At 44.3% G+C, this 13,408-nt stretch overlaps 1 protein-coding gene across 1 annotated transcript in view; it reads right to left on the minus strand.

Annotated features, from left to right (window-relative positions):
• Nucleotides 1-4,204: 4,204 nt before the first annotated feature.
• LOC112068879 (GMP reductase 1) overlaps nucleotides 4,205-13,408 on the minus strand; it is a 49,948-nt gene continuing 40,744 nt past the window's right edge. Inside the window, exons 8-12 of the mRNA XM_024136095.2 lie at nucleotides 12,469-12,545; nucleotides 12,079-12,185; nucleotides 11,542-11,584; nucleotides 11,038-11,197; nucleotides 4,205-4,484 (exon numbers count right to left, since the gene is read on the minus strand). Of these exons, the coding sequence (XP_023991863.1) occupies nucleotides 4,304-4,484; nucleotides 11,038-11,197; nucleotides 11,542-11,584; nucleotides 12,079-12,185; nucleotides 12,469-12,545 (568 nt within the window). The 3' untranslated portion in view covers nucleotides 4,205-4,303. The remainder of the gene's footprint in view (nucleotides 4,485-11,037; nucleotides 11,198-11,541; nucleotides 11,585-12,078; nucleotides 12,186-12,468; nucleotides 12,546-13,408) is intronic.

Below are 13,408 nucleotides of genomic sequence, written 5' to 3' on the forward strand. Positions count from 1 at the left end.
AGAGGACGTGGATATATTTTATGTTTCTTCTCACTTTATACTGGGCAGAAAAAGGCATAGATGAAGAAACTAGATTGGCCACAGTGTGATAATAATGTTGGACCTACAGTACCAGTCAAAAGTAGGAGACACCTACTCATTGAAGGGTTTTACTTTATGTTTACTATTTTCTATGCCAAGAGTGTGCAAAGCTGTCATCAAGACAAAGGGTGGCTATATTTTGATTTGTTTAGCACTTTTTTGGTTACTACATGATTTCCATATGTGTTATTTCATAGTTTTCATGTCTTAACTATTATTCTACAATGTAGAATCTAGTATAAATAAAGAAAAACCCTTGAATGAGTAGGTGTGTCCAAACTTTTCACTGGTACTGTATATGTGAACTATATGTTCATATTGCATATTGGAAGAGTCAGACAAGATGACTAGGGGTTTGAGTTTTCCCTGACCATGTGACTTTGAAAAGGAAAAACTCTGGTCAGATCACATATTCATGAGAAACTCAGGGCCCCAAAGATAATATGTTTAAATCAAGTATTTTTTTTGAGAATATTGTAAATTGTATATGAATATTGCAGGAGCCATGTTAGAAAGTGACAATGTGAAAGTATGTGTGAGCCAAATCTAGGTATTGTATGTCCATGATGTGACACGGAAGATTCTGGCCTGTATCAAGTGGAGGTCTTTGGAGAGGGGAAAATGGTTTGTACCTTACTCAGTAAAATATGAAACCACACAAAGTGCGTACAGGCTTTAGATAGTTAGGAGCTGGTATCGGGGAAAGAGAAAACCTTTCTTCTTTTGTTTTGTTATCATATGAGTGCATACTCTGTAATTTGTGTAAAATATTGTACTTGCACTAGCTTTTTATATATAAAAAAATTACTAATTTAAAAAAGGTTACAATTGAAATTCTATTTTCTAATTGTGGTGTGTCTATTTGTAGGATACACTCAAGTCTCAAGTTTCTTGGATTTTATGGTTATTTTCTTTTGATGGTGCTTGCAGGTTTTCTAGTTAGAATTAATTTCATTATTATTACGAATAATAAAACAATATTTGTGAACAAATTTGTTAAAAAATAAAATGTCTGTATACCAGTTCCAGTGTATTGTTTCAGTATACACAAACTAATAAAATAACAGTGCCAATGCAAGTTCCGGCCTTTTGATTACAGTTAGCATTTAGCTGGTTTGCTAGCCAAAACTAATTCTGTGGCACTCGTTTCCAGATGCATACTTCAGTAACTTGAGAGGAATCTACAGTACAGTAGACAACACATCTGTGGCTTGTTTTATCTGCAGAGGTTCTGTGGAAATAGTGCTCTACTGCCAGCAAACATGTAATTACCATTATCCTCTACATCCAACAACATGTAATTACCATTATCCTCTACATCCAACAAACATGTAATTACCATTATCCTCTACATCCAACAAACATGTAATACCATTATCCCTACATCCAACAAACATGTAATTACCATTATCCTCTACATCCAACAAACATGTAATTACCATTATCCTCTACATCCAACAAACATGTAATTACCATTATCCTCTACATCCAACAAACATGTAATTACCATTATCCTCTACATCCAACAAACATGTAATTACCATTATCCTCTACATCCAACAAACATGTAATTACCATTATCCTCTACATCCAACAAACATGTAATTACCATTATCCTCTACATCCAACAAACATGTAATTACCATTATCCTCTACATCCAACAAACATGTAATACCATTATCCTCTACATCAACAAACATGTAATTACCATTATCCTCTACATCCAACAAACATGTAATTACCATTATCCTCTACATCCAACAAACATGTAATTACCATTATCCTCTACACAACAAACATGTAATTACCATATCCTCTACATCCAACAAACATGTAATTACCATATCCTCTACATCAACAAACACGTAGCTAGATGTTTCTCATCAAAAGAGGGCCTTCCATTCACATTCAAACTATGTAACCTTGGCTGACTCATTGTAATTCTACCAACACACACACCCATGCGCCAGGCACACACATGCGCACACAAACACACACACACTTACCCGACACAGGCACACATACACACACACACATATCCACCCGTCACACACATACACACAGGCAAATATCTACACATCTACTCACTGCATGTTCTCTGTGCGTGTACAGATATGTTCTTCCAGAGAGTCATAGGTACACTGTGTACTGTAAAGTAGCTCGTTAATGGGCTGTGGGTGTAAGCAGACAGACAGACAGACAGACGTGGCTGTCTGGAGTATCATTATGCATTAGACCTGGGCTCATTCATTTGAGTATGTGTCAGTGTAGAGGACTGCACTGAAAACAGATCAGGGCTGTTACTATGTCTGCTGACTACAACCAGGCCAGACTCGCCATTCATGGCTGGCTGTGTTCCACTATAGCCACTAGCATAGACTACTACTTAGAATGTAGCAACGTATTGGGCTTACATTGTAAGTAGTGTGTTCGTATGGATACATATCGAGACCCTGTGCACGTGTACATGCTTGCAATTGAACTGAGTCTGAATCTATCACAAACAACATTCTTCTGTGGCTATTATCCTTAATATGAAAAATAAAGACATTGACTACTGCACATATCAATGCTTATTACCTGTATGCAGTGTTCCACAGTTTTCAACAGCTGAACAAACACAACAGATCTTAATCCAGATATGTTCACATTTACTCACGACAAAGGCCTCTCAAATCCTTTTTGGGAACTCCATTACGATTACAGCAGGAAGGCTACAGTATGTTTGTTTTACAGTAATGTTTAATCCTTGAACGTTCCAGTACAGTAATACAGCGATGTAGTAAGTTAACCCAACAGCAGGTGTAATACAGCTGAGATGTAGTAAGTTAACCCAACAGCAGTGTAATACAGCGATGTAGTAAGTTAACCCAACGGCAGTGTAATACAGCGATGTAGTAAGTTAACCCAACAGCAGTGTAATACAGCGGATGTAGTAAGTTAACCCAACAGCAGTGTAATACAGCGATGTAGTAAGTTAACCCAACAGGCAGTGTAATACAGCGATGTAGTAAGTTAACCCAACGCAGTGTAATACAGGATGTAGTAAGTTAACCCAACAGCAGTGTAATACAGCGATGTAGTAAGTTAACCCAACAGCAGTGTAATACAGTTGATTGTGTCCACCGAGTAGTTAAACCCACCCAACAGCAGTGTAATACAGCGATGTAGTAAGTTAACCCAACAGCAGTGTAATACAGCGATGTAGTAAGTTAACCCAACAGCAGTGTAATACAGTGAGTGAGTCCACAGCCCCGCAGTTAGTTAACCCAGAATTCCTGACATTCCACTGCCCTGATGGTGCTTCCCTTCTCTTCCCGCCACACCCAGAGCACTTTCACAGTCACACAGAAAGCAGAGAAAAGCAGACACTACCACACTGTATTAACCCTCTCACTGTGCTGAAGCCTGATCTTATTTAGTCAGACACATTAAGAGCTACTATAAAGTACAACACATCCTAACATTACATTCAGCAATGGCTTCATAAAGTTAAAGGCCAAGTGCCATCAAAAAAACGTGCGTTTCCTGTGTTTTATATTTTTTTCCACACTATGAGATAGGAATAATACTGTGAAATTGTGACAATGATGTTAATGCCCTTTTGGTGTAAGAGCTGCTTGAAAAGACCACCTGTTTTGGTGGCATAGAGTTTTGGCCTGCCTATCACCAGGCAGTAAATTACTTAATAGACCGATAAGAAAGAGAGTTACAAACCTGTCTGCCAATAACAGCTAGTTTTCAGTTTTCACCTCCCTACTCAGACCACTCCCAGACAAGTCCTAGCAAAAAAATGTATGCTAAGAAGCTATTTTGTTTCTTTTTGACCACTTAAATTGAAAACAATCACAGTGAGGAACTTCATTGTTACCCAGAAATGATTTGATATTGAGATAAAAACGGCTGCATTGCACCTTTAATATTATCAGTCTAGAGAGGGAATCGTCATGTAAAGCACTCAAAGCCAGCATGCAGTTATTGCAATATCTAAGTAATATCCACTGAGTATGGACAGAGTAGTAAGGTTTCAAGCAACCCTAACAGGCTCTTGCATATTTTATTTCTGCAGAGCAGACTGAATGTTTTAAATCATGTTCTGATAATATTACTCACAATTTTACATAATAACCAAATATGCAGAGCATGTTACAACAGAGGTCCAGAGAGAAACACATTTGTAGTGATGGCGGTAGGTGTGCGTGTTTTCCTGTTCGTGTGTGATTAGTGGAACATGGTGCTGGCCTGCTGTGTGACTCTGATAAAGGTGGTTCTGCGACTGAGCTCCTTCAGTTTGGCAGCTCCTACGTAGGTACAGGTGGAGCGGAGGCCCCCTAGGATATCTCTGATGGTGTTCTCTACATCTCCTCTGTAAGGAACTTCCACCGTCCTACCCTCTGACGCCCTGCAGAGGGAGAGGAGAACATCAGCACCAACTCAGTATATCTGATAACGCTGAGACAATGTTCAAGCAACATCATGGTGATGTTACTGATCATGATTACAAATCATTTTTATTCAGAGGACACTTAAACTTTGCCTTTTACATCACATTGGTAGCAGCAGTTGGATTTTGAATAACAAAGGTGGGTAAAATAAATGTATTTCACTGGGTATTATACACAAAACAATGAAGATACCATGCAACTTCACATCAACAAGTTCAATCTTCTAAGTACTAATTCTCCATCTGCCCCCTCACAATAACATCCAACAGGTCATTTAGCAGGCCCCCTCACAGTTACATCCAACAGGTCATTTAGTAAGTCCCCTCACAGTAACATTCAACAGGTCATTTAGCAAGTCCCTCACAGTAACATTCAACAGGTCATTTTATCAGGCCCCTCACATTAACATTCAATAGATCATTTAGCAGGCCCCCTCACAGTTACAATCCAACAGGTAATTTATGGGGCCCCTCACAGTTACATCCAACAGGTCATTTAGCAGGCCCCCTCACAGTTGCATTCAACAGGTCATTTAGCAGGCCCCCTCACAGTTACATCCAACAGGTCATTTATGGGCCCCACAGTTACTTTCAACAGGTCATTTAGCAGGCCCCCTCACAGTAACATTCAACAGGTCATTTAGGGGCCCACTCACATAACATTGAAATAGATCATTTAGCAGCCCCCTCACAGTACATTCAACAGGTCTTTGCAGGCCCCTCACAGTAACATTCAACAGGTCATTTAGCAGGCCCCCCTCACAGTAACATCCAACAGGTCATTTAGCAGGCCCCTCACAGTTACATCCAACAGGTCATTTAGCAGGCCCCTCACAGTTACATCCAACAGGTCATTTATCAGGCCCCTCACAGTAACATTCAACAGGTCATTTAGCAGGCCCCCTCACAGTTACATCCAACAGGTCATTTAGCAGGCCCCTCACAGTAACATTCAACAGGTCATTTAGCAGGCCCCCTCACAGTTACATCCAACAGGTCATTTAGCAGGCCCCCTCACAGTTACATCAACAGGTCATTTAGCAGGCCCCCTCACAGTAACATCCAACAGGTCATTGCAGGCCCCCCTCACAGTAACATCCAACAGGTCATTTGAAACCCCTCACAGTTACATCCAACAGGTCATTTAGCAGCCCCCTCACAGTAACATCCAACAGGTCATTTAGCAGGCCCCCTCACAGTTACATCCAACAGGTCATTTAGCAGGCCCCCTCACAGTAAAATTCAACGGGTCATTTAGCAGGCCCCCTCACAGTAACATTCAACAGGTCATTTAGCAGGCCCCCTCACAGTAACATCCAACAGGTCATTTAGCAGGCCCCCTCACAGTTACATCCAACAGGTCATTTAGGCAGGCCCCCTCACAGTACATCCAACAGGTCATTTAGCAGGCCCCTCACAGTTACATCCAACAGGTCATTAGCAGGCCCCTCACAGTTACAGATCCAACAGGTCATTTAGCAGGCCCCCCACAGTTAACTATTCCAACGGTCATTTTAGCAGGCCCTCACAGTTACATTCCAACAGGTCATTTAGCAGGCCCCCTCACAGTACAATCCACAGGTCATTTAGCAGCCCCCTCACAGTTACATCCAACAGTCATTTAGTGCTAATGACTTAAGTAAATGTAATTTCATTTAGCAGGCCCCCTCACAGTAACATTCAACAGGTTCATTTACAGGCCCCTCACATTAACATTCGAATAGATCATTTAGCAGGCCCCTCACAGTAACATTCAACAGGTCATTAGGGCCCCTCACCATTACATTTCATAGTCTTTACAGGCCCCCTCACAGTTACATCAACAGGTCATTTAGCAGGCCCCTCACAGTTACATCCAACAGGTCATTTAGCAGGCCCTACAGTACTGTCAACAGGTCATTTAAGCAGGCCCCCTCACAGTTACATTCACAGGTCATTTTGCGGCCCACCTCACATTACACTAACAGTCATTTAGCAGGCCCCTCACAGTAACATTCAACAGGTCATTTAGCAGGCCCCCTCACAGTAACATTCAACAGGTCATTTAGCAGGCCCCCCTCACAGTAACATCCAACAGTCATTTAGCAGGCCCCCTCACAGTTACATCCAACAGGTCATTTAGCAGGCCCCTTCACAGTTACATCCAACAGGTCATTTAGCAGGCCCCTCACAGTTACATCCAACAGGTCATTTATGCTAAATGACTTAAATGTAAATGTAAATGTCATTTAGCAAGGCCCCCTCACAGTAACATTCAACAGTCATTGTATCAGGCCCCCTCCACATTAACATTCAATAGATCATTTAGCAGGCCCCCTCACAGTAAACATTCAAACCAGGTCATTTTAGGGGGCCCCATCACATTAACATTCAATAGCTCATTGTATCAGGCCCCTCACAGTTACATCCAACAGGTTCATTTAGCAGGCCCCTCACAGTTACATCCAACATGTCATTTATGGGCCCCTCACAGTTACTTTCAACAAGGTCATTTAGCAGGCCCCTCACAGTAACATTTCAACAGGTCATTTAGGGGCCCACCTCACATTACATTGAAATAGATCATTTAGCAGGCCCCTCACAGTAACATTCAACAGGTCATTTAGCAGGCCCCCTCACAGTAACATTCAAACAGGTCATTAGCAGGCCCCCCTCCATAACATCCAAAGGTCATTTAAGCAGCCCCCTCACAGTACATCCACAGGTCATTTACAGGCCCCCTCACAGTTAACATCCAACAGGTCATTATATAAGAGACCTCCGAACGCTCACAGAAATTCCAACAGGTCATTGTTGGACATCAGGCCACCCTCGAGCATTACATCCAGAGTACCAATGTGCATGAGTCATTTAAGGGTCAAGTCAGGCCGCTCTCACAGGTACAACATTCAACAGGTCATTTCGGGCTACGTTAAAGATAATTCGAGGCCCCCTCACAGTACATCCAACAGTCATTTAGGCAGCCCCTCACAGTTTACATCCAACAGTGTCAGTTTAGGCGGCCCCTCACAGTTACTTATTCAACAGGGTCATTATATAGCAGAGCTCCACTCAACGAGTATACATCAAAGAGTATGTAAAGTGGCCAGCTCAACTTCTAACCATTACATCTCACAGGTCATTTAGCAGGCCCCTCACAGTAACATTCAACGGTTCATTTTAGCAGCCCGCCTCACAGTAACATTTCAACAGGTACATTAGCAGGCCCCCCCTCACAGTAACATCCAACAGGTCATTTAGCAGGCCCCTCCAGTTACATCCAACAGGTCAGTTTAAGCCCCCTCACAGTTACATCAACAGGTCATTTACAGGCCCCCTCACAGTAACATTCAACAGGTCATTTAGCAGGCCCCTCACAGTTACATCCAAAGTCATTTTAGCAGGCCCCCTCACAGTAACATTCAACAGGTCATTTGCAGGCCCCCTCACAGTTACATCCAACAGGTCATTTAGCAGCCCCCTCACAGTTACATCAAACAGGTCATTTAGCAGGCCCCCTCACAGTTAACATCAACAGGTATTTAGCAGGCCCCCTCACAGTTACATCCAACAGGTCATTTAGCAGGCCCCCTCACAGTAACATCAAACAGGTCATTTAGCAGGCCCCCCTCACAGTAACATCCAACAGGTCATTTAGCAGGCCCCCTCACAGTTACATCCAACAGGTCATTTAGCAGGCCCCCTCACAGTACAATTCAACAGGGTCATTTAGCAGGCCCCCTCACAGTACATCAACAAGTCATTTAGCAGGCCCCCTCACAGTAACATTCCACAGGTCATTTAGCAGGCCCCCTTCACAGTTACATCCAACAGGTCATTAGCAGGCCCCCTCACAGTAAAATTCAACAGGTCATTTAGCAGGCCCCCTCACAGTAACATTCAACAGGTCATTTAGCAGGCCCCCTCACAGTTACATCCAACAGGTCATTTGACAGGCCCCCTCACAGTTACATCCAAACAGGTCATTTAGCAGGGCCCCTCACAGTTACATCCAACAGGTCATTTTACAGGCCCCTCACAGTAACATTAAAGGTCATTTAGCAGGCCCCCTTCACAGTAACATTCAACAGGTCATTTAGCAGGCCCCCTCACAGTTACATCCAACAGGTCATTTAGCAGGCCCCCTCACAGTTACATCCAACAGGTCATTTAGCAGGCCCCCTCACATAACATTCAACAGTCATTTCAGGCCCCCTCACAGTACATTTCCAACAGGTCATTTAGCAGGCCCCCTCACAGTTACATCAACAGGTCATTTAGCAGGCCCCCTCACAGTTACATCCAACAGGTCATTTAGCAGGCCCCTCACAGTAACATTCAACAGGTCATTTAGCAGGCCCCTCACAGTTACATCCAACAGGTCATTTGACAGGCCCCCTCACAGTTACATTCCAACAGGTCATTTAGCAGGCCCCTCACAGTTACATCCAAACAGGTCATTTGCAGGCCCCTCACATTTACATCTAAAGATCATTTAGCAGGCCCCTCACAGTAACATTCAACAGGGTCATTTAGCAGGCCCCTACAGTTACATCCAACAGGTCATTTAGCAGGCCCCCTCACAGTTACATCAACAGGTCATTTAGCAGGGCCCCTCCACAGTAACATTCAAACAGTCATTTAGCAGGCCCCCTCACAGTTACATCCAACAGGTCATTTAGCAGGCCCCCTCACAGTTACATCCAACAGGTCATTTAGCAGGCCCCCTCACAGTAACATTCAACAGGTAATTTAGCAGGCCCCCTCACAGTTACATCCAACAGGTCATTTGACAGGCTCCCTCACAGTAACATTCAACAGGTCATTTAGCAGGCCCCCTCACAGTACATCCAACAGGTCATTTAGCAGGCCCCTCACAGTAACATTTCAACAGGTCATTTAGCAGGCCCCCTCACATTAACATTAAGTCATTAGCAGGCCCCCTCACATTAACATTCAACAAGTCATTTAGCAGGCCCCCTACAGTTACATCCAACAGGTCATTTAGCAGGCCCCTCACAGTTACATCCAACAGGTCATTTAGCAGGCCCCCTCACAGTAACATTCAACAGGTCATTTAGCAGGCCCCCTCACAGTTACAATCCAACAGGTCATTTAGCAGGCCCCCTCACAGTTACATCCAACAGGTCATTTAGCAGGCCCCCTCACAGTAACATTCAACAGGTAATTTAGCAGGCCCCCTCACAGTTACATCCAACAGGTCATTTGACAGGCTCCCTCACAGTAACATTCAACAGGTCATTTAGCAGGCCCCCTCACAGTTACATCCAACAGGTCATTTAGCAGGCCCCCTCACAGTAACATTCAACAGGTCATTTAGCAGGCCCCCTCACAGTAACATCCAACAGGTCATTTAGCAGGCCCCCTCACAGTTACATCCAACAGGTCATTTAGCAGGCCCCCTCACAGTAACATCCAACAGGTCATTTAGCAGGCCCCCTCACAGTTACATCCAACAGGTCATTTAGCAGGCCCCCCTCACAGTAACTTCCAACAGGTCATTTAGCAGGCCCCTCACAGTTACATCCAACAGGTCTTTAGCAGGCCCCCTCACAGTAATATTCAACGGGTCATTTAGCAGGCCCCCTCACAGTAACATTCAACAGGTCATTTAGCAGGCCCCCCTCACAGTAACATCCAACAGGTCATTTAGCAGGCCCCCTCACAGTTACATCCAACAGGTCATTTAGCAGGCCCCCTCACAGTTACATTCAACAGTCATTTACCAGGCCCCCTCACAGTTACATCCAACAGGTCATTTAGCAGGCCCCTCACAGTTACATCCAACAGGTCATTTAGCAGGCCCCCTCACAGTTACATCCAACAGGTCATTTAGCAGGCCCCCTCACAGTAATATTCAACGGGTCATTTAGCAGGCCCCCTCACAGTAACATTCAACAGGTCATTTAGCAGGCCCCCTCACAGTTACATCCAACAGGTCATTTGACAGCCCCCTCACAGTTACATCCAACAGGTCATCTAGGGGCCCCTCACAGTTACATCCAACAGGTCATTTGACAGGCCCACTCACATTAACATTGAATAGATCATTTAGCAGGCCCCCTCACAGTAACATTCAACAGGTCATTTAGCAGGCCCCTCACAGTTACATCCAACAGGTCAATTAGCAGGCCCCCTCACATTTACATCAACAGGTCATTTAGCAGGCCCCCTCACAGTAACATTCAACAGGTCATTTAGCAGGCCCCCTCACAGTTACATCCAACAGGGTCATTTAGCAGGCCCCCTCACAGTTACATCCAACAGGTCATTTAGCAGGCCCCCTCACAGTAACATTCAACAGTCATTTAGCAGGCCCCCTCACAGTTACATCAACAGGTCATTTAGCAGGCCCCCTCACAGTAACATTCAACAGGTCATTTAGCAGGCCCCCTCACAGTAACATTCAACCGGTCATTTAGCAGGCCCCCTCACAGTAACATTCAACAGGTCATTTAGCATGCTCTTGCCCATATTGACTGATAGTGGTTGTTAGGTGACTGTGTCTCACCTGTACTCGGCCACTCCCCCTACGTATTTCTTCATGGCGGTGTCGGAGCTCATCCCATAGAACAGCTTGACCTTCTTGCCATCCTTCTGGACGACCTCACCCAGACACTGGTCGTGTCCCGCCAGCATGCCCCCCATCATCACAAAGTCAGCCCCTGCACCTGTGGATGAGGATGGAAGCCAATCAGCAACCAGCCATGGACAAGATCAGCTAGTTCAAAATGGTGTCTCCTCGTTGAACAAGGCCCTGCTGTTAATACAGTCTAACGACCATTCACGCTCAATGTACGAACGGCAGTTATGAAGTCAGGTGGTTCTGTTAGGATAGGGTCTGCTGGTTTTTGTTTTTTCCTTCCAATTAAGACCTAGACAACCAGGTGAGGGGAGTTCCTTACTAATCAGTGACCTTAATTCATCAATCAAGTACAAGGGAGGAACGAAAACCTGCAGACACTCGGCCCTCTGATGGAATGTGTTTGACACGTGTGTTAGGGGGTCCACATACCGAAAGCTTTAGCCACGTCGCCTGGGCAACTGCAGCCACCATCCTGTGGAAGAGAAAGACATTGTTGGAGTTGTCCAGCTTTTAGATTTTAATGTGGTCATCACTTTGCAATTTCAATAATGGTTAGAGCGTTGGGCCAGTAACCGAAAGGTTGCTAGATCGAGGTAAATATCTGTCATTCTGACCTGAACAAGGCAGTTAACCCACTGTTCCTAGGCCATCATTGTAAATAAGAATTTGTTCTTAACTGACTTGACTAGTTAAATAAAGATAAAATAAAAATGTTTGCTTCTTTCCATTTTAAGACTAATACTGCCCTCTAGAGGTAACACGTTGCTACAGAAATTATCGCACCAAAATGTGTTTGTCATGGCTGCTTCTGTATTACTAACAAATAGAGAAATGCCTCAAACAACTTGTCATCCAATACTTTGTCAGTCCCTGACCCAACCCCAAGACAACTTAATAGAGAGATGACTCAAACAACTGGATAGCATATCTACAGTCTAGTGTGTGTATTCAAAGGGGGGGTCTCACTGAGATAATATGTCCCTTGAGGCCGTGGGCGGAGTCTGCACACTCGATAACAGCGCTGAGCTGAGGGTAGCCCACCCCGGTCTTGATACGGGTGGTGCACACTGAGCCTGTCAATAGAGACGTTATTCATTATTACTGTTACATATCAAAGAAGTTCATTAATACAACACCATAATATAGTCTATTGTAATTCCTCACCCCGGTCATTACAACATCCCTTTATGCTGCATTAGAGGATTTATTGAATGTCTTTGTTTGTTGCCCGAAGCAGTTAGGTAGATTGGCGTGTGTGTAGAGATGGAACAGATGTGGACAGTCTCCTTGCCTCCGGGAACACTTAGATTCATGCACCCACCTTGCCAGGGGGAACACTTAAACTGAAGCACCCACCTGGCCCGATGCCCACTTTGATGATGTCAGCGCCAGAGAGAATGAGCTCCTCCACCATCTCCCCTGTTACCACGCACGTTGCCAGCCTGCGCATGCACGCACGTACACACACACACACGCACACACACACACACACACACACACCACACACACACACACACACACACCACACACACACACACACACACACACACACACACACACACACACACACACACACACACACACACACAACACACACACACACACACACACAAACCACACACACACACCCACACAACACACACACACACACACACACAGGGAAAATAAAGAGACACGGCCTCCAGGTTAGATAATAGTAATTATTAGGACATTTTGTCTTGTTAAACAGACTAAGGTACAACTCATACCTCCATGACTTTTAGAAGGAACAACCTCACCTCCATGACCTTTTAGAAGAACAACCTCACCCTCATGACCTTTTAGAGGAACAACCTCACCTCCATGACCTTTTAGAAGGTACAACCTCACACCCTCCATGACTTTTTTAGAAGGTACAACCTCACCCTCCATGACCTTTTAGAAGGTACAACCTACACCTCCATGACCTTTTAGAAGGAACAACCTACACCCTCCATGACCTTTTAGAAGGTACAACCTCACCCTCCATGACCTTTTAGAAGGAACAACCTCACCTTCCATGACCTTTTAGAAGGTACAACCTCACCCTCCATGACCTTTTAGAAGGAACAACCTCACATCCTCCATGACCTTTTAGAAGGTAACCCTCACACCCTCCATGACCTTTTAGAAGGAACAACCTCAACCCTCCATGACCTTTTAGAAGGTACAACCTCACACCTCATGACCTTTTAGAAGGTAAACTCACCCTCCATGACCTTTTAAGAAGGTACAATCACCCTCCCTATGACCTTTTAGAAGGTCACTAATCCTCAAA

This window comes from Salvelinus sp. IW2-2015, unplaced genomic scaffold (assembly GCF_002910315.2).
Source record: "Salvelinus sp. IW2-2015 unplaced genomic scaffold, ASM291031v2 Un_scaffold778, whole genome shotgun sequence".
Lineage (NCBI taxonomy): Eukaryota > Metazoa > Chordata > Actinopteri > Salmoniformes > Salmonidae > Salvelinus > Salvelinus sp. IW2-2015.